A 21,639-nucleotide genomic window follows, 5' to 3' on the forward strand; every position below is an offset into this window, starting at 1 on the left:
TGTTTGTCATTAAAACAGCTTCTAATGTGGCAAAAGTTTCTGGAAAAGACACGTTCAGTCAACCTTGGCAATCTCAGCCTGTCGGTCCACCACTTTAATACCTCAACAAACATTTGATGGCCATCATCATCATTTTAATTTGTCTCATAAACCATTTAGGTTTATGAGCCAGTGCCTGCAGAAGTAATGAATTCCCATCAGCCCACCCGAGGTAATGCCCCAACAGTCAAAAACCCAAAGCTGGTCACAAGATGAGCATCAAATCCTCACGTCCAAGAAGCTGGAACCAGCAGAAGTTTGACAGTCTTGTTTAGAAGATGTCAAACAATTATCAAAATAGTTGCCGACAGATTTCCAGATTGTCAGTCCATTAATTAATCGACTAATTCATTGATAAATCTTTGCAGCTCCAGCGCTAGTTAACAAATGTAAGCATGCTACCTCTCTAAGCTACAGTGATGAACATGCTAAAAATTACATCTGCTTTTATGACACGAACACCCAGAGACCGACTTTGTTGTTAACACGACACTTTATTGAAAAGTGCTACATGTTTTGGATTGATGAGTGAATACCAAGTCAGAGGATCGACTGCAGGGGGGCAGGTGTGAGGAGGGTGGGGTCAGTGGGGTGGGTGGTGTCCAGTTGGGTCTAGTTTACTGGTTGCTGACTGGATGGTTTACTCATACAGCCAGGGCTGGGCGCAGGGGGTGTAGGAGACGAACTCCTCGGCCTTGAACCACAGGTCAACCTCGGTCTTGGCGTTCTCCAGGGTGTCGCTGCCGTGGATGATGTTCCTGAGAAAACATGTCACATTCACATTTCAAATTACCTGTCAGTTTGCACAGACTTGACAATTAATCTTTCTTTGGGTCATAACATTAATTTAAAATGTTAGAATTCTGACGTATCTCACTTTTGCAAAGCTGTGATTTTGTCAGACTAAAACTGAACACAGTTAATGTCCTGCTTTTGGCTTCAAACGTTAGTTTGAATTATTTCAGAGTTGGCAGTTACAAAGCCATCATTTTGATTTCATCTCATTTTGGCTTTAGAGCTAAAATTTTGAATCATTTTACCTCGTTTGACTTTAACTTTTGTTGCTGTAAATTTTATTGGTGCTTTGCTATTTTTAGCAAAGACAAAGATTTTAATTCTGTGTGTGTGTATGTATGTATGTGTGGTTACCTGTCACGCATGCGTGTTAATGTTTGCTCACCTGCCGATGTTGATGCACAGGTCTCCACGGATGCTGCCGGGCTTGGAGTCAGCGGGGTTGGTCTCACCCAGCATCATCCTGACCAGCTTCACAATGTTCTGACCCTCCCACACCTGAAACACACAAACACACATCAGCACACCTGTCGGGTGTGTGGTCAGGGAGGCGTCAGGGTGACTCCTTCTCCGTGAAGCTTCAGTTTGTGTTTCACAGGTGTTGATTGTCATCGTGTTGGAGGATGTGGTTTGTGGTGCAGATTAACTGTGTTGCTTTTTACAGAGGTGTTCCTGTTACTCAGCCTCTCCTCACTGATATTAGTGGGGTGGACAAAATAATAGAAACACCTGTCCTGATACACAAAGAAGATCAAATCAGTTTTCTCACATCAGATCAGTCTAATATCAGTCTAATAATGTGACCAACGCTCACAGCTGTGATTTACTGCTGTGAGTCCACAGGAGGAACAAAGACCTGAACAGACACTGAGAGCTGATCACAGTCTGCTGTGTGACAGAGTCCAGGTCTGAGCTCCTTCATCATCAGAGTCACCTCAGGATGTGTGATCGGTCAGTGTGTACCACCGTCTGCTCCATAAAAGGAGAGAGACCTTCAAAACAAGAGCGTGTGTGAGGAGAGGGAGAGAGAAGAGAGAGAGAAGAGAGAGACAGCTGGGCGAGTGAGCACAGACACAAACAGAGAGAGAGAGTGCTGATGAAATGGAAAGAGATATAAAGAGAAAGATATCAGAATGAGAGGAGCTGAGTATCTGAGTGTGCCTCAGTGTGTGTGTGTGTGTGTGTGTATGCGTTACCATGGCGAGGATGGGTCCAGAGGCCATGTACTTGCAGAGTCCAGCATAGAAAGGCATGTCCTTCAGGTCCAGGTAGTGCTTCTTCATGTGGTCCTCAGAGGCCTGAACACACACAAAGGCAAAATAATAACTAACATTCATGAAATATTTCAGTTAGCCTGTGTAATCAGGTTCTATATTGATCGCACCTGATTATCAATTAACTGTTCATTAATTTCTGAAGATGTTAATCATTCAGGGCAGAACAGGAATCTGCAGACAGGTTATTAATCCACCCGACACTGTGGGATCAGCTGTGGGATTAACTAAGCTGAGTGTGTGATCGTGATCCCAAACATTCAACAGCCGCCCACCGACCCCCACCCTGTCATCTGAAACCAGCTCTGTGGACTTCGGTCTTTGTGGGGACTCATTCTTAGACTCTGACAGTGACAACAACCTTCAGAAGGGCTGTTCAGAGCTGTGGCTCACAGAAGCTCAGACTCAGGACTCCAGACCGTCGTTCACTGAAAAAACTGATCATCACAGTTACCTGCAAGAATTTGGCAGCAACCAGCCTGAAGCCTCTCTGCTCGAAGCGCTTGATGATCTCACCACACAGTCCTCTCTGGACGCCATCGGGCTTCACAGCGATGAAGGTACGCTCCATGTCTGCTGAGGAGGCTGCAGACAGAGACAGACGGCGTATAATGTCAGAGGGGTCTGTTTCTGCGGATTAGACCTCACACACAAAGAGGAGTGAACAGATGCATCATGCATCTGCCAATCTGCAAAATCTTTTATTGAACTGTTTCTGTGGTTGTGTTTACACCTTCACAGCCTTTAATCGAGGCTCAGGAGAGATGTGGTGGTCCTGGTTAAATTCAGAAGAAGGCAGCAGTGAACACAACATGTTGGAAATCATTTCTAAAAGACAGAGTTGGTGCGGTAGTTTGTCTTTCCCTCAGAGGAAGTGTTATGAGAAGCGTGGAGATGTAAAACTTCTTAAGGTCTCACAAACAAAATGAAGTTTAAGATGCAAAGAAGCATCAGGGACCTGCTCCAGGATCATCACTTGGAAAATCCAGATCGATCTTTAAACAAACTAATCCTTCATATTTTTTCTGAAACAGGATAATAAAGTGTCAGAAACATCTCCTCGTCACTCTCTGCTCTCCTTCAGTCCCCTCCCCCTGCCTCACAGGTGTCCCCTCCCCCTGCCTCACAGGTGTCTGATTTGACCTCCAGGGTCTTAAAGGGCTATTCTGCCCTTTTCCCTCCTTTGAGCTACAGCTCCATGTTGAAAATGTCACATTTCAAATCTTTTCATCACATCTGACATACTAACGAACTGTGGATGGCTGCAGCTCAGTCTCATCACTTCCATTAAGAAAAAAACAGGAGACAATATTGAATTACTCCTCATTAGAGAAGCCGTGTAAAGCTGGACGCCATTCTGCTGATGAGAATGTGAAATCAAAGCTGCCGCGGAGCCTGGACACGGTTTCCTTCTCTCAGCACCGAAACCATCCGCCTGAACCCAACACCTGCTCATAATCTAGGACAAAGCTGTGGCGTGCCAGGCTGCCCTGCTTTCTAATTTTACTGCCTGCTGGTATCTGTTCATGTGAAGCTGATAGCCACTGAAAGCAGGTGGCTCTGGCAGGAATTCAGGCTGAGAGAGCGGAAAAAGCAGAGAGCTCCTGGAAACAGCAGAGTGGAGGGTCAGCAACAGGCCATCTGATCACAGGAGATCATTTCATACCCTCAGAAACTTCAGCACTGATGTTTCTGACAGCGAGAGGATTCCAGGTCACATTTCGAGCTTATGTTCTGCTGATTTATCAGACCGAGTCATGCACCGGGCACAGAGCCCAAAAATCTGTGTCCCTTTTTGTCCTATGAGGACTGTGATGTTGGTCTGTTGGACAGTTTTGGTCCAGAGAAAGATTCTGTAATTTCTCTTCAAAAATTCAGACCAAGCTTTGATTCAATTCACTGTGGATATTCACGTTCCCCAGAGGATGATCCCAATAAATCTGGTGACCCTCCTGACCTTCACTCTGCTCTCTGCCCTAAATTTCCTTCACAACTCACAAACATCAAAATCTAACATGCAGATTTCCTAAAAAAAACCTTAATGCTCCTCAGAGGATGAACCCTTTGTAGTTTTGATGTTCAGAATGTCAGTTAAGCTGTTAAACTGTCACACATACAAGAAATTCAAATTTGTGAATGTGAGGAAAAGAAAAGACGAAGAACATCACGAGGAACCTCAGTGTTCCGGGTTCCTGCTGTAAATCTGCAGCTGGGTTTGTTCCTTCACGTGTTCGTGTGACGGGCTGAGTGCTGAACACATGTCTGGCTGTTTGCAGCTGTCTGCAGCCATCCAGCATGTCACTGCAGCACATGTGCTGCACGACACGTGCACATGACTTACAGCACACGGCAAAACTACCCACATGGAGCATTCAAGAAAAAAGTGAGCGGCTCAGAAACTGATGCAGCAGAAAGATGCTTCTGCTACAACCTTCTGACTTTTTAAAATTATTTTGAGTATTTTCATAGTCAGTCCGCAAAAGTCAAAGTAATGTGAACAGTAAAAATGACACGATACTTTTTGTGTTTTGAAATGTGTGTGTGTGTGTGTGTGTGTATGAGAGAGAGAGAGAGAGAGAGAGAGAGAGAGAGAGAGAGAGAGAGAGTTGATATCTACCTTGGCTTTGGGATTTGAGGAGAACTTGTGAAGATGAGTTGCCGGCGGCAGGGATGCGATCACCGAGGCCGAAGAGCCGGAGTGCAGCTCTATTTAAAGGCCTCACTGTGGGGGAGGGAGGGGGTGGGGGTTCTCCAAATATGTATGTGTGTGTGTGTGTTGGGGGTCAGGTTGTGTGTGTTTGCAGTATGAGTGGTTGAAACAGTGTCAGTGGTTGACAGATCGGTTCACTCATCCAGCGTGTGTGTGTGTCTGTCTTTGTGAGGACCCTTTTCAGTTTTAAATCTTGTCTTCACTTCCCAAACCTGTCCTCACTGTCCTCCAGTGTGAGGACACGCTTTGGAAAAATGCTTCTTTTTTATTTAACCAGGTGAGTCCCACTGAGATTATCCCTGTTTCACAGGAGCGCTGGCCACGTTCCAAAGATGTCTTACTTTTCTAAAACTCTCTGACTTCTGTCCTTTGTCACGTTTCTGCGCAGCAGGAATCTGCTGATGCACAAAGATCTAACAAACCTCAACAAACCTGATTTAACCGTGTTCCTATATTTAGTAGTTCTCTCTCCTCAGTTCATTTTGTGGAACATCTACTGTAGTGAGATGTTGCCATGGAGAGGACTGCAGGGGTCAGTAAGTTCAGTCTAAGTTTAAACTGTGGACTAACCGTGGCAGTGCTGATACAGCTGAGGCTGAGCCAACGCATTCAGTGCAGTTTTATTTATACAGCACTAAATCATAACATACTTTATGTCATGGCACTTTACAGAGTAAGGTGAAGACCTGACGGTGAGAAGCCGTCGTGGTGCTTGGTGACGGTGGGGAAGAAAAAATCCTTTAACAGGAAGAAACCTCTGACAGATCCTGAGACGGGCGGGGGGGGGACGCGGGCGTCTGCCTCGACCGGGGGGAGGAGGAGGGGGAGAAAGAAGAGAGAGACAGATGTGCGACTGGTTGTTATAATGATTAACATTGAAACTTGTCAGTGTAATAATGTTATTAATAACCACAGCAGCACTGAATGTGATATTGTGTGTGTTTCACATACGTACAGACAGTGTGACACACACACACACACACACACCTGTTCATATAGTCAGTGTGTCACGGTGTGTCGGCTCAGGCTCAGCCACGTCAGCGCTGCCATGGTCGGCCCAGAGTTTAGACTCAGTCACTTTGTCTGATATATCAGCTGTCCACGTCTCCTGCTGTCTCAGTCCTATCCACGTCTCCTGCTGTCGCAGTCCTGTCCACGTCTCCTGCTGTCGCAGTCCTGTCCATGTCTCCTGCTGTCCCAGTCCTGTCCACGTCTCCTGCTGTCCCAGTCCTGTCCACGTGTTCTGACTCAGATCACTGTTGTCATTTTGATCTTTTTGTTGTGTTTGTGTCAGAGTGAGTTAAAATTTGGACTCATCCCATGTAGTAAAAAAAACTGTGTCCATCACAATTTTAGGACAAAGCTACAGATTCTGTTGCCGTGCGGCTGATGGCAGGCTGACGTTAGTCAGTTGGCTAAGCCCCACCCATCAGTAATGGTTGCTATGCCTGTCAATCTTTACATTCTAGAATGTTCCATTCTTTTTTTCGGTTACAACAGATTTCACTTCTAAAAAAAGGAATTTTAGATGAGTTTGTGATTTCAGATGATTTCAGACAGAAACAAACAGAGTGAGTTAACATTGAATCCACAGCTGGATCGAAAAGTTCGTTCATTTTCTTTGTCACATAACAAACAACATGAATCGATAAACTGTTTGAGTTATGGGTTTAAAAATGAAATGACACATTCACCACTTTCTACGTCTGACGTCACAGCTGCGTCGGTTCAGGACACGTGAACTGTCCCTCTGCAGCGTCTCCGGTGGCAGCCTGGACAGGAAGTCCATTGTCACATTTTGTATTATGTAAGAGGACATAACTGTCTCTTCATGCACCTGTTACATAAGAACTGAAATCAGACCAAAACACACACACACACACACACACACACACACACACACACACACACACACACACTGCAACAGTTGTGCAAACACAACACTTCATGTCTTTAATCTGAAACTCCAACCTTCACTCTTCCCCCAGATTTGACCCTAAATATAAACCTTCTCCTAATCAGGGATGGAAACCGGTCCTCGTCTCAGGGGGACGATAGTCCAGTCTACAGTCCTGGGGGGGGTACGGGGACCCTATCAGCTTGAATTAAAACACACACCCCCTGCTCACGCACACACTTGTGACTTTACCCATCTTAAATTGCGATGCATTTGGACCAGAGGAACCTGCAGAAACAGCTGTGTCCTGTTACTGATTCTACTAATAAGGAAAACATCAACCAAAGACCAATGGAAGAGTCGGGATGTGTAAAACACGCTGTAATCACAGTTTCTGTCTTTGCCACAGGACTTTTTCCTGGAGCGTTGTGACAGTGTCCCACTGTGACCGGCTGCTGATTGGCTGCTGATTGGCTGATGATTGGCTTTTCTGCCTTAAGTCCTGCCTCTCCTGCTGTGTCTATTTATCTCTCAGCTCGTGCTGAGGAGGCGGGAACTAGCTGGCTTCATGGTTAGCACCGGCACATAGCCGCTTAAAGGTGATTTATCTGAAGCCTAAATATTGTTTTAGAGGACGTGTTAGCTCAAGTAAGCAAAATGTCAAAGTCTCACAGTCCTGCCAGACCCACGTCACTATCAAGCTCGTCTCTGTCTTTCTGTCACACAGTATCATAAGATGCAGAAAAGACAGAGGCAGGAGAAGATGGACGCCTTTTTCAAAAGAAATCCTTGCTAGTGCCACGGCTGTAAAATTTCTTAATGTTCTGTAGGTGGGTATTAACTGAGCCTGTTCTTTACCACTGCACCCTGACAGGCAGCTGCCGGAGGCATCGGCTTCACAGGTGAGCTTCACAGGTGAGCTTCACAGGTGAGCCTGAAAGAGGTCTATGGAAGGAGGAGAGACCGTGTGTGCATATAAAATTAATTAATGTATTGTATTATCACCTTAAAGAATCTCTGTACTTCTTTTATCTTTGTAAACACCTCAGTGCTGAGTGCAAACACACTTAAAGAGAACATGAGTGTGAGGCAGTGTGTTTGTCCAGAGGTTTTATTTCAGTGTCTGTAGTGTGACAGCAGAGGGAGCAGAAGTCTGCAGGAGACGGGACGAGACCCAGAACTGGTCCTTTCAGTCAGTTTGCAAACCTCACATGATGAACACTTTCACTTTCAGTATAGTTTTTTTTTTTCACAGGATTTTAAAAGTAAAGTTTTAAGTTTATGAGAGTAAGTCAGAGTATCAGGAATCTGTTATTTTAGGAGGAAAATCATAATATTTCAAGAACAGAGTGAAGAGAGCTGTATGTACTGTAATTATCCTTTAATGTTAAAACCTGTAAAATTACAGCTTCATCTCATGGTGACACTTTCTGGAAAAATATTGTGATTTTTATCATAAATGTCTGACTGTACTTATAGTACCACTTATTCTAATAAACTTTATACTTAAAGTCCTATTTTTCATATTTTGGGCTAAAAGTTAAACCACTTCCTGAAATATTGTGAATTTTTCCTCAAAAATAAAAAAAAATTCACACAATTAGGAATTACATAATATTATGATGTCATAAACGTTACAGCTTTCTGTGTGAAATGCTTGGAGTAAAATGAATTTAATCTCATAATATCAGCATTATAAAGGCCTTATTCTCAAAATATTATTTTTTTTCTTACTCATGAAATTTCAAGTTTGTGTTGCAATATTATGATTTGTTTCTCAAAAAATTCTAACTTTATTTTTGTAAAATTAATTATAACTTGTTCTCCAGATATTTCCACTTTATTCTCTAAATCTCAAGATTTTATTTTTCTATAGCAGTCGTCTGATCATCGTACGTTACAGAACGTCGACTAGCTTTTCGTTTTGTTGTGTTGAAATAATTTGTAATACGACACCAACCCTGCAGGCCCCGCCCCGTGCCAGACCTCTGCTCCAATCACGTCAGACGTTCACAGAAATAAGGACTTGTATCGATGTAAACAACCACTTCTGTACAAAAAACCAAACAGAAACAAGCCCAAGCTTTAGATAGAAAACAACCAAACAATCCAAATGAAGAAATGTAACTGTACAATTCGTAAATTCATCATTTCTTTCTTTCTGTCACCACTGTACACGTTCTTTCACTTCTACAAATAAAAAACACCAAATCAAATATTTCTCCTTGAATTAGAATCACTCTCTCTCTCTCAGCTCATACATAAAATAGAGTCTCCGTTAGTATTTGCCTATTTACAGGGTTGCAATATATACACATTTGTATTTTTTCAGTGTTTTCTTCCAGGCGACGCAGCGGACGGCCTCGACCCAAGAGGCCGCCCACCTCCCAAAATTATGGATCCCAGCAGAATTACAGGGCTGTGATTGGCCTGAGGAGCTGGAAGGTTTGTGCCGTTTGGTTTAGGTCTAATGTTCAGAATAGTTCTGTTTGGGCTAAGATCGAGATTAGAGACGGTTCGGGTTCAGGACTCCTGTTTCAGCCCAGAACTACGGCGGGATCCATAATAAGGCGCCCAACACCCAGGAAGTGGTCCTGAGAGAGCCACTGGCAGACTAGTGATGATGTCATCTTCACTGGGTTTCACATTTCGTACCCGACCAAACCGCCACGAACGTCTCCACCTAGACAAGACCTTTAATATCACATACAAAGTCCTGAAAACTCACTTTGATCTCAGACTGAGAGGAGGTGAGTCACTCTCACCTGGAAACATGGGAAACAACAGGCCTCTCTTCAACTTGTGTTTATGGCCGTTTGAGCTGGAGTCTGAGGAGTAAAATTCAAGCCTGAACTCTCATCTTTAGAGCTCAAACCAAGAACTGGAGCTCTTGGGAGTAAGGACAGGAAGTCACGGTTTGGGAGTATAAACTCGTCTTTTCAGGACTTGTGTTCATGGGAGTCTGAACTCATGCTCTTCAAAGTTCAAACTTGTGTTCTGGGGTTTGAACTCGTGTCTTTGGGAGTTCATGCTTAATCCTCTTCAAACTCCTGAGGTTTGAATTCAGATTAGTTTTTATCTGTTTTGAGGACAAACAGGTTTTAAAACTCCATTTTAGATATAAGGTTTTGTCAAACTGGAGACGTTTTGCAGGTTGTATCTTGTCCAGAATCAAACAACTTCAATTCACACATCATGTTCTTCGAAGTCTGAGTTGCCGTAAAAGATCTCGATGAAAATCTGGGATTCTGCTCCTGTCCTGAGGTTTCACACTGTGTATCTGCTCCTTTACAGCAGATACACAGTCATTTCTGTTAAATTACTCAAAAAGCTTCACTCGAGGTGAAGATCTCCTCAGCACACTGTGACATCACTGGTGGGTGTGGTTACAGGTGTAACAGACTACAACCTGCATCCAAACCTCGACCTCAGAGATGTTGACTGGATTATGATGGAAATGCTCGTGTTGGAGGGAGGAGCTGGACTTGTTTCTGGACAGGATCAACCTCACTGAGCCTTTACAAACAGGATGTTATGATACAGATGGAGAATGATAAAGTCTCAGCAGCCACCAGAGCTGAGCGCAGACGAACACACACACACAAAGCAGTTACACCTTTTCAGATCAGCGAACCGTCCCGACGCTCTGAAGAGTTTCAATCCAACCACGAAAAAAAACATCGACTGGGAACCTGACAGGAAAAATATTTATCTAACTGGAAATAAGAGTCGGACATTAATGAAGGGAGTTTCATGTGTCCTCTTAAATCAAGGGTTTGTTAATACAGCAGGTAAAGAGGAGCCATGATGCCTGAGCATCTGAGAAAGATCTCATTCTGAAAATATTACAACTTTGTTAATTATGACTTTATCTAAACTTTAAATCTCATTCCAAATGTTTCTCATAAGATTCTGACTTTAGCTCAGAATATTACAGCTTCTTCCTCTAAACTACAACTTCATTAAAACTGCAGGGATTTGTATTCTGGAAGAAATATTCAGGAACAGCTGGAAGCTTCCGACTGTGAAGCAGCTGCAGCAGAAAGTAAGCTGGAAAGAAGGCTAGCATTGTGGAGTAAAACTCTTCAGTGCACTGCAAACCAAAAGAAAAAAGAATCTCCATCGATTCATTTTGTCTTCAGTGGAGTCTTAAACTTTTTTGTCTGTAAAGAGGAAATAAAATATTCTTCCTCTTACAAACGAAAAGTTGGATTCATAAACAGCAAAACTCTGAGCTTTTGCACAGTTCATGAGACTTTATGTTCGCTGATCGGAGCAAAGCAGAGCCATAGACGAGCCAGGTCTCTGTCCAGCAGCATCACGCAACACCCCTTTAACTTTAGGACTCAATGTCTCTGATCTGTCTCTGTAAAACCAAACTAAAATAACGTTTCATTGTGGACACACTGGACTCAGACCTGGTGGTGATCACAGCATAAAAACAACAACTCTGTAAATTTCTATTATTATAGTAAATATGACTGAAGTGAGATCAGCTGTACAAACACAGAACCAATCGATCGCAACACAACTGGACTCAACTGAACTGAACTCTACTGAAAATTTAGAATAAAGAGTAAATAAAACCTCTCTGTGTCTCTGAGCCCTGAGGTTTGGCAAAAGTGCTTCGTTGATGCAAGAAGTCGACCAACCAGCTTCACTTCCTGTCGCTCTGTTATTGCCTCAGGCCTCCACCCGCCAGTCCACTGAACCGACCAATGGGAGGGCGGCTCTGTGGGGGCTGTTCAGGTCCTTCCTTTAAAGCCGATTGGTCGTTCAGATGTGACAGCAGTTAGATCCCAAACGCTGAGAAAACGTTTTCCTGTCAAATCTCGTATGTTTGTATTTATGTCTCTGGTATGACGTCATCCTGTAAACTCAGCTGATTGGCTGTTATGTTATTATCAGTTCACTCAGCTCATGACCACCTTCACCTTCTTAAAGGACTATACCTGTGTTTTTTCCGACTTCCACGCACGGTAAAGCAGCCACCGTTTCCCCGAGCAGACTGAGGTGTTTTTCCCTCCAGTTATTTTCAGTACATTTCGAAAACTCAGCTTGCATAGATGTTTTCTGATGAACGTCTCTGTTCTCACAGGTTTGATGTGAGTGAGAAGGTGAGAGGGAATATAAATTTCTCATATAAATGTACAGCTTTATCTCAAAATACTTCTCTTCTTCTCTTAAAAGTGCTTAACTCTCATAACATTAGGATTTTTTAAACATTACATCTGTTCTGAATGAAAAGAAAATAATATCAATCCAGCTGGAAATTCACAAACTATGCAAGTTGATTTTTCTAGAAATGAACTGATATCTATGGGTGCCTGGAAGGAACCGACTCACATTCAGAAATTTCAGCCACTTCGTCTGCAGCGACACATTTCGTACGTTCTGTCGTTAACGGGTTAAAACTTAGAAAAACAGCGGTATGGTCCTTTAACGTGAAAGTGACGTGGGTTCTGATCATAAAACACCGTGAGAGACGTTTCATGAAAACGTCTTCAGGCTGAAACTGAGACTATGTTTGGTAGAAAACCAGCATCTACACACTCTCATCCAGTGAGGAATGTCCAACGTCCCGACCGTCCTCCACGCACAAGTGTGATCTGATCAGGCGATCAGAGTCTGTGAACGCATCATGACAACGTCTCAAAGTGTCCATAAGTCCGTCAGAGATACTGTCAGTGAACTCACCACCACAGTTTAGGATAAGAAATATGTTCCTGATTGCTCTGTGTGAAATATGGCAGCTGATACAAACCACTAATCAGAGGTCAGAGGTCAGAGGTCAGCCTAACAGCCCTTACCACTGATGTAAACCATGGACGCAGTCAGACAGAACTGAGAGTTCAGTTACAGATCCACAACGTCCTCTGTGTCCTTTATCAGATGGAAAAGAGTTCAGTGTTTGATGGAAAATTATATTCAGTCATGAAATCCAGAGAGCAGGAGTCTCGGGCGTAAACTCGGACTTGGTGTTACAGTTTGAAAAGTTTTTGGAAAAACGAACATGGTGGCTTTTGGAACTGGATCCTCGGCTCGGCCGGTCTGCGGTACGATGTGTTGAGAAGTCTTTGCGTAGATGAACAGAGATGCTTGCTGTACTGTACTGAATGGAATATAAGACAACACTTTTTCCAACACCTGAATTTGGAAAAAAGACTTTTTTGAAGATACAAAATACTTTTAGACGAAAGCTGTTGGGGAAAGTTTCCCCGGGGCAGTCCGAGGAGAAAATCCTCACCTGTGAAGCTTTTCCTCAGGTAAAACGGAAACATGAGGTCATACCTGAAACGCAGGACATAAATCCCACGTGTGTGCAGCTTGTTTCCCGACAGCAGTCTCACTCTGTGCTGTCGCCACGTGGTCGTCATGTCACGGTGGGTTTGTGTGTTGAAGCTCACCTCCACTGTTTGGCAGATGATTTGGTGTCAGCTGTCTCTGATCCGTGAGCCGGAGAAGGTGAGAGGAATGAAAGGGCGGCCATCTTTGAATGTTGGTATCCAGTTCCCTGTCAAACGTCCGTGGTTTCCGTCTGTTTCCGTCTCTGAAACATGTTAGACGCGTCGGAAACGTCTCCTGCAGTGGGATTCATCAACGCTGTCTCTGTCCACTGAATCTGAAAGACTCTCAATAATGGACTCAATGGTCCCTGTGGACGTTTTGTTTTGTGTTGAGTTCAGAGGTCAACAGGTGTCAGTCAGGTGGTCCGATTGTCTCTAGTCTGATTGGTCAGCCGCGACAGAGAAGCAGGAAAGGAGGATGAGAAAGTGCAGAAAGTCACACAAACCAAACGTAAGTTTGGGGTGAGGGAAGAGTCCAGCGTCCTGGGATCCACCATCACTGCTGTCCTGTTTGACCTCTGACCCCGTTCATTTCACTGAGACAAAACAAAGCTGAGATTTTAGAACCTGGTGTGGATGATGAAGCATCACCTGGACGTCATGAATGGTTCTCAAACACAACATTTAAAGTTGCTGAGTAAGAACCGATCGTCCTCGATGTTGTCGACAGCGTTCCACGCTGACGGACAGAACGGTCTCCACAGAACCAGCGTGATCTGCTGCAGAGGAATCTGGAGCTTTAACAACAAACTCCGGAACACGACCAGATCGTCCACTGAAAAACGTCCTGACGAGTTTTTGGTCCAGTTTGATGAACCTCCTCCACGTCTGTGTAAGTGTTCGTGGTTTTCAGTGGCAGTGTTTGAAGTGGACAGCTGCTGATGGATGGATGAGGGAGGAAGAGGAGGAGGAAGCAGCTGAGAAAGGAGGAGAGGGAGAAAATGAAAGGAAATTATAACTAAACAGGCGTCCAAGTCGAGGAGTGAGGAGAAGTTTCCCTCTGGGACAAAAAGGGAAGTCGTTGTTGTATTTTTTGATGAGTGTAGACGAGGATGAAGAGGAGGAGGAGGAGGAGCAGACCTTGGGCTTCCAGTTATATCCCCCTCTCTTTCTACCTGAACCTCCTTCTCCTTCATCTGCTTCTTTGCGTTATTGTTTGTGGACACAAACTGTCTCCTCCTGCTGCTCCTCCTCTTCATCCCAGCCTCTCTTTGTCTTCATCTCCGTCTCTCTCCCCATCTGTCTCTTTATGTGTCTTTGGGCTCCAGTTTGCAGGACATGTCGAACAGCAGGTTCTGGTTGTCGATCACCTGTAACTGGCGGACGTAGGCCTTCGTCTGCAGGTGGGAGGGGGACGTCTCCGTGTCCATGGCTACCACAAAACAAACAAACACTGATGTTACTGCTTTTTCTATCCGTTATGGTCAAACAGAGGTGCAGTGTCACAGCGTCACCACCAGGTGGAGACAGAGCTCTGGCTCTGAGGACGCCCCACACTGAGCTGCACACTTTAGTGTTTTTCTATGATTAGAAGTTGTGTGTGTGTGTGTGTGTGTGTGTGTGTTACCTAGCTGAGTGCTCCTGTATCGTCTGATGATCCTCACCATCTCTGCCACTTTATGCTGCAGAGAGAGGGAACAGAAGAGAGAGAGGGAGTAAAGGAAAAGAGGAGAAGGACAAAGATGGAAGAGAAGGAGAAAAAGATGGACGTGAGAGGACGGGATGAGGTTTGAAAATGAACAATCTGCTTTACATCCTCAGAGATCTGATATTTTTTCGTGAGGAGAAGAATTATTTCTGAACTATTTATATAACTAAAAACTATTTATTCATTAGACTTGTAAATGTAAGAATGTCCCCTGTCTCTGATGTCCACTCGTCCTTCTTATAAAGTTTTAGTAACATTTTTGTGAATGAAACTGTTTTTTCTTCGTCCTTGTGAACAGGTGACGCTCATCCAGTGTTTCCAGTCAAGACAACCTGACCCTGCACCAAGCCTGTGAGCTTTTACTGTGAAAGGTTGGACTGGATGTGACGTCACTCACCATCTTCTCAAAGTTGACGAGTTCACCGTGAAACGTCTTACAGCTCTCATGGAGAAAGGTCAGATCTGACAGAGGAGACAAATCAGCTCGTTAATACATCACCTGCTCAGCACGACGTCACCTGATCAGTTCAACAACGTGAAAATACAAACGGAGCATTTGGATGAGAAGTCCTGCAGGAAGTCATGTGACGTTACGCAACATCCCAGGTCACCGTGTGAGCCGTAGCTGTTAAACATGCAGATTTAATGTTGTTTTTCTGTTTATATAGAAACACAACGAGAACACAAACCGAGTCGCTGCTGCAGAGTGTTCTGACATGAAAGGCCCTGCTTCACACACAAATCTTTACAAACGAACAGCAGTGTTTTTCTTCACATCCTGATCAGCTGACGTCCGAACATCACACAGGTGAAGCGTTCAGATTCCACACGACAGCTTCTCTTTCTCTCTCTCCTCTTTTTAAGCACTTGATTCACTTCATCCTTTCGTCCCTCTTTCTCCGGTTGTGTTGCCATGGAGACAGAGAGCTTAAGGGCGAGCATGCACACACAAACACACACACACTCACATCTTTCTTCTGCTTTCACTCGTTCAGTTTCAAAAGACTTTAAATGAGATTACTGTACACACTCTGTATGGCTCTTACCCTGTGTGTGTGTGCGTGTGTGTGTGTGTGTGTGTGTGTGTGTGTGTGTGTGTGTGGACACCTGCTGGGTTAAACGAGTGGAGCTGGAGAGATGAAAAGAAAAACTGGAGCAAAGAGAAAAATAAAGCCATCGTTGAATACGAGTGTTTGAAGTGACTGAACTCTGTGTGTGTGTGTGTGTGTGTGTGTGTGTGTGTGTGTGTGTGTGTGTGTGTGTTAACAGTAACATGGAGCTGATTAGCCAGAAGTGTTAATTAGTGAGGGAGGAGGAGCTAACTTGTCTGCAGCAGCTTCACATCTGCTCAGCAGCTGGAGGCAGAGAGATTCTCAGAGGATCAGTAACTGAAGGTTCATCCATGAACTAATGAACCAGGATCATCTCATCACCGGTTTCAAGTCTCTGTGAGGTGGTTTAGTCCCTCGTCCTGGTTCAGGAGACGGTCAGGGACAACAAGACGGGGTCATGTGATTATCAGAGGCAGCTGGAAGAGGCTACTGTTTGGTGCCTTCCCTAACTAGGATCCTTAGAGATGCACCAAAGTGTCAGAAAGTCAGGAATTAGAGCTAATTTGGTAATTTGGTAAAAAATAAGCTCAAATTTTCATCTTTACACCTGAAGCCCAAAAACTCACACTCACATTTTCAGATTCAGAGACTTTGCTTCCTGAGGACATGATTATCTCTGGTGTCCGTCCAGGATACATGTCCAGAAATCCACTCAGAAATCACAGAAAAGCTCCTTATCACTGCAGAACTTCACTGAGAGTCCTGCTGTTTTTAGGTTTCCTTCAGTTCATCCATGGTTCTCTGCAGACAGGAGCTGATCACATGGTGATGAAATGTGGTTCAGACGTTCATGTTCCCCTCGGGATGAACTGTAATAACTGATCCTCTGACTTTTCATCCAGCGCCACCTTCAGGTCACATTTTAATCTCTCTGCTCTGTTACTGTTGCTGCGATCTTCTTCAGACACAACACGAACAAACACACTTCATGGTGTGTGGTTGTGTTACACAGGTGGGTCCGTGTGTGTACCTTTCAGCAGCAGAGGTGTGAAGGGGATCAGCGGAGGTCTCAGGCTGGTGATCAGGTCTCTGTAGGACTTATGATTCCTGGAGGGGTCCTGTTACAGAAGAAAACCCCAAACTGATCAGAAGGATCAATAGTTTTGCAGGAAATTGTAAGACATGATGAGACTGTGTGACGCTGGCATTTGCTGACAACGCTGACAGTTTGACCTTTGACCCTGTCATCGCATCAGCATCAGGTCACACGGCTCAGTCTGTGAGGTGAAGACAGAAGAGACGTCCTTTACTCACCGCAATGCTCTCAAACTGCTGAAACTGCTTCCTGAACTTCCCCGGGAGTCCCTGAACACACACACACACACACGCACACACGCACACACACACACACACACACACACACAGTAAGGCTTTGTTCTCTCTGCACAATAAACAATTTAGAATCCAGTGATTTTAACTGATCCATGATCTTTCCTCTGGCGCCACCCTCAGGCTGTGGTGGAGAACACAGCAGAGTGGAGTGCTGTGCTGTGTGAAGGTGAAGCAGAGCTGTGACAGGTGCTGTACCTCCCAGGTGAGTCGCAGTCTGCTGACAGCAGGATTATCCAGACCCAGAACCACGGCCAGGAAGGACAGCAGGTCCTGCTGCTGCTTACAGCTGAAACACACGTCATGTCCAACAGTGAACAAGCAGAGAGAGAAAACGATGCTGTAAATCCAAACGTTTCAAAACAGGTGGACAATCCCTGTTTCCCGAGCCTGAACCAGGTTCACGATGCGGACTCACAGAGCTGCGATCTTGATGAACTTGCGCAGCAGCTGGATCCTCTTTGGCAGAGACTGACACTGCAGGATCTCTGTGGCCACCCAGTGCTGCACCTCGCTGCAGCGCTGCAGTACCAGCTCCAGGTTGAGGGGGCGCCAGCGCGACTGCTCTCCATGAAACACATAACACACAAACTCCACCTGCAAGAAACACCAACAAAGAAGAAGATAAAGGGGCTGGGAATTCTGCATTTGTTGGTGTGTGAGCAGCAGCTCGCGGATTCTGGCGAGCGTGGACAGGAACCATGTGACTGACCTCGTGGACGCAGCTGAAGAGCTCCCAGTCAAACACCACCAGCTGATTGGCTACTTCCTCCGCTGACATGTCGTGGAGTTTGCTGTCACCTGGTGTCCAGTGGATCTCCTCAGGAAGAGGAAGCTGAGGGTAATAACATCATCACATTATCACACCTACACAGTTTGCCCCGCCCCCCACACCTCCGCCCCCCTCCCCCCACCAACCTCCACCAGTTCCTCACCAGTGAGTCCAGTTCAGAGGGTTCACAGGCGAACAGGTGAGTGTTGACTCCCAGTGTGGTGAACACAGCTTCATCACTGGGACGAAACACTGCTTTCTCTGAACACACACACACACGCACACACACGCACACACACACACACACAACAGATTCATTATTAACAACTAAATATAATACTGTGACAACTCAATAACTGAAACATCCATGAACATTTCTTTTATTCTTTTTTGTGAAGTATTTTGTAATTTGTGTTTGAAAAAGGATCAAAATAAAGTTGGAAAACGTCTCCCGACCTCCAGCTGATGTGACCGCCACCAGTATGAGGTTTCCAGGCAGAACTGGTTGGTCTTCGCTGTACTGGAGTTTCTCTCGGACCAGAGCCAGAATCTCTCCGACCCGGCAGGACAGGCGACTCCTGATGGTGACGTAGGAATGATCCGGAGTGTAGACCCTGCAGAAGACTGGGGACACAAAGACACAGAGTCCTGCTTCAAGACGAGTGTGTGTGTGTGTGTGTGTGTGTGTGTGTGTCCTGGGTGTGTCTGACCTCAAACTGCAGGTGTGTTTGTATTTAAACTGTGTGTATGTGTTTACAGATTAGGCAGCACAGCTCAGCTTTTATATTTCTGTCCATAAACGTGTGCAGCTGTGTGTGTGTGTGTGTGTGTGTGTGTGTGCAGCTGTGTGTGTGTGTGTGTGCAGCTGTGTGTGTGTGTGTGTGTCTGTGTGCAGCTGTGTGTGTGTCTGTGTGCAGCTGTGTGTGTGTGTGTGCCGTACTCTCGTCGGAGCCTCTGAAGGCCTCTCTGGGCTGCAGACAGGCGTCGATACGTCGGAAGTGTCTGAACAGAGGACGAACCTGCTTCCTCTTGCTCTCCTTCTCCTCATCAGAGCTGGAAACACACAGTGACACACACACAGTGACACACACACACAGTGACACGCACACAGTGACACACACACACACACAGTGACACACACACACAGTGACACACACACAGTGACACACACACACAGTGACACACACACACACAGTGACACACACACACACACAGTGACACACACACAGTGACACACACACAGTGACACGCACACAGTGACACACACACACAGTGACACGCACACACACAGTGACACACACACACACACAGTGACACACACACAGTGACACACACACAGTGACACGCACACAGTGACACACACACACAGTGACACGCACACAGTGACACACACACACAGTGACACGCACACAGTGACACACACACACACACAGTGACACACACACAGTGACACACACACACAGTGACACACACACACAGTGACACACACACACACACACAGTGTGGTTGCTTGGCTCCATGCAATGAAAGATCAAATTACTACATTAATTAAATTATCATTAACAGTAGCAGTGGTGGTTGCAGGTACTTTAACCATCTAACCACTGATAATAAGTAATAATAACTTTATTTATAAAGCACAAACAGACATTTACAAACCTGTGCAGGTGTGTCTGTGTATTACAGTGTGTATTACAGTGTGTATCTGTTGTGTGTGTTTGTCTTACGGGCAGTGTAAGATCTCGGTCCACCTCTGCAGCTTGAGGACGTCCTCCACCAGCTCAGGATACCGACTCAACTCCTGAACCGCACACAGGTAAAGCTCCTACACACACACACACACACACAATAAAACACACACAAAATTGTGTGTAGTCAGTGTCTAGTGTTGTGTAGTCAGTGTGTAGTTAGTGTGTTGCGCGTTGTGCAGTCAGTGTGTAGTGTTGTGCAGTCAGTGTGCAGTGTTGTGTAGTCAGTGTGTAGTTAGTGTGTTGTGTGTTGTGCAGTCAGTGTGTAGTGTTGTGTAGTCAGCGTGTAGTTAGTGTGTTGCGCATTGTGCAGTCAGTGTGTAGTGTTGTGCAGTCAGTGTGTAGTTAGTGTGTTGCGCGTTGTGCAGTCAGTGTGTAGTGTTGTGCAGTCAGTGTGTAGTGTTGTGTAGTCAGTGTGTAGTTAGTGTGTTGTGTGTTGTGCAGTCAGTGTGTAGTGTTGTGTAGTCAGTGTGTAGTTAGTGTGTTGTGTGTTGTGCAGTCAGTGTGTAGTGTTGTGCAGTCAGTGTGTAGTTAGTGTGTTGCGCGTTGTGCAGTCAGTGTGTAGTGTTGTGCAGTCAGTGTGTAGTGTTGTGTAGTCAGTGTGTAGTTAGTGTGTTGCGCGTTGTGCAGTCAGTGTGTAGTGTTGTGTAGTCAGTGTGTAGTTAGTGTGTTGTGTGTTGTGCAGTCAGTGTGTAGTGTTGTGCAGTCAGTGTGTAGTTAGTGTGTTGTGTGTTGTGCAGTCAGTGTGTAGTGTTGTGCAGTCAGTGTGTAGTTAGTGTGTTGCGCGTTGTGCAGTCAGTGTGTAGTGTTGTGTAGTCAGTGTGTAGTTAGTGTGTTGTGTGTTGTGCAGTCAGTGTGTAGTGTTGTGCAGTCAGTGTGTAGTTAGTGTGTTGTGTGTTGTGCAGTCAGTGTGTAGTGTTGTGCAGTCAGTGTGTAGTTAGTGTGTTGTGTGTTGTGTAGTCAGTGTGTAGTGTTGTGCAGTCAGTGTGTAGTGTTGTGTAGTCAGCGTGTAGTTAGTGTGTTGCGCGTTGTGCAGTCAGTGTGTAGTGTTGTGTAGTCAGTGTGTAGTTAGTGTGTAGTGTTGTGTAGTCAGTGTGTAGTTAGTGTGTTGTGTGTTGTGCAGTCAGTGTGTAGTGTTGTGCAGTCAGTGTGTAGTGTTGTGTAGTCAGTGTGTAGTCAGTGTGTAGTGTTGTGTAGTCAGTGTGTAGTTAGTGTGTTGTGTGTTGTGCAGTCAGTGTGTAGTGTTGTGCAGTCAGTGTGTAGTTAGTGTGTTGTGTGTTGTGCAGTCAGTGTGTAGTGTTGTGCAGTCAGTGTGTAGACAGTGTGTAGTGCTGTGCAGTCAGTGTGTAGTGTTGTGCAGTCAGTGTGTAGACAGTGTGTAGTGCTGTGCAGTCAGTGTGTAGTGTTGTGCAGTCAGTGTGTAGACAGTGTGTAGTGCTGTGCAGTCAGTGTGTAGTGTTGTGCAGTCAGTGTGTAGACAGTGTGTAGTGCTGTGCAGTCAGTGTGTAGTGTTGTGCAGTCAGTGTGTAGACAGTGTGTAGTGCTGTGCAGTCAGTGTGTAGTGTTGTGCAGTCAGTGTGTAGACAGTGTGTAGTGCTGTGCAGTCAGTGTGTAGTGTTGTGTGTTACCTTGGGGAAGCTGTTGCTGCGCTCCCCCTCCTCCTGCAGCAGTTCTCTGTAGGTGTCCAGGTACCTGAACGCCACGTTCAGCACCGCCTGCTTCCTCTCTGCTCCGTCCAGCACTCCGTCTGTTTCTCCCTCCATCTCTCCGTCCCTCTCTCCTCCTCCTTCTCTCCTCTCACCCTCTGCCTCCCCCAGCCTGCCTCCCCTCCCTCCCTCTGTGTCCAGAGTGAATCTGAGGTCTGAGTTAAGGAGGACAGATAGGACACCGGGACACTGTGAGATCCAGGTCAGTCAGCCGCTCACACACCCAAACCACACGGCGTTCAGGAGGCTCGCTCTGTTTGCA

The 21,639-nt window shown here is 45.4% G+C and overlaps 2 protein-coding genes across 2 annotated transcripts in view; both read right to left on the reverse strand.

Annotated features, from left to right (window-relative positions):
- Window positions 1-513: 513 nt before the first annotated feature.
- Window positions 514-4,848, reverse strand: LOC121198368 (nucleoside diphosphate kinase B-like). Its single transcript, XM_041062431.1, has 5 exons — window positions 4,726-4,848; window positions 2,563-2,693; window positions 2,031-2,132; window positions 1,220-1,332; window positions 514-797 (listed from the first exon to the last, which is right to left on the reverse strand). Exons 2-5 carry the CDS (start codon window positions 2,677-2,679, stop codon window positions 680-682), a joined length of 450 nt encoding a protein of 149 aa, XP_040918365.1. The 5' UTR covers window positions 2,680-2,693; window positions 4,726-4,848; the 3' UTR covers window positions 514-679.
- A 3,064-nt stretch (window positions 4,849-7,912) lies between these two features.
- The window catches only part of rapgefl1 (Rap guanine nucleotide exchange factor (GEF)-like 1), a 25,037-nt gene continuing 11,310 nt past the window's right edge, over window positions 7,913-21,639 (reverse strand). Inside the window, exons 4-16 of the mRNA XM_041062406.1 lie at window positions 21,300-21,525; window positions 19,651-19,748; window positions 18,864-18,976; window positions 18,380-18,547; window positions 18,087-18,184; window positions 17,864-17,986; window positions 17,570-17,748; window positions 17,350-17,440; window positions 17,077-17,127; window positions 16,793-16,880; window positions 15,108-15,172; window positions 14,630-14,684; window positions 7,913-14,434 (exon numbers count right to left, since the gene is read on the reverse strand). Coding sequence (XP_040918340.1) covers window positions 14,310-14,434; window positions 14,630-14,684; window positions 15,108-15,172; window positions 16,793-16,880; window positions 17,077-17,127; window positions 17,350-17,440; window positions 17,570-17,748; window positions 17,864-17,986; window positions 18,087-18,184; window positions 18,380-18,547; window positions 18,864-18,976; window positions 19,651-19,748; window positions 21,300-21,525 — 1,480 coding nt within the window. The 3' untranslated portion in view covers window positions 7,913-14,309. The remainder of the gene's footprint in view (window positions 14,435-14,629; window positions 14,685-15,107; window positions 15,173-16,792; window positions 16,881-17,076; window positions 17,128-17,349; window positions 17,441-17,569; window positions 17,749-17,863; window positions 17,987-18,086; window positions 18,185-18,379; window positions 18,548-18,863; window positions 18,977-19,650; window positions 19,749-21,299; window positions 21,526-21,639) is intronic.

Source organism: Toxotes jaculatrix, chromosome 18 (genome assembly GCF_017976425.1).
Source record: "Toxotes jaculatrix isolate fToxJac2 chromosome 18, fToxJac2.pri, whole genome shotgun sequence".
Lineage (NCBI taxonomy): Eukaryota > Metazoa > Chordata > Actinopteri > Toxotidae > Toxotes > Toxotes jaculatrix.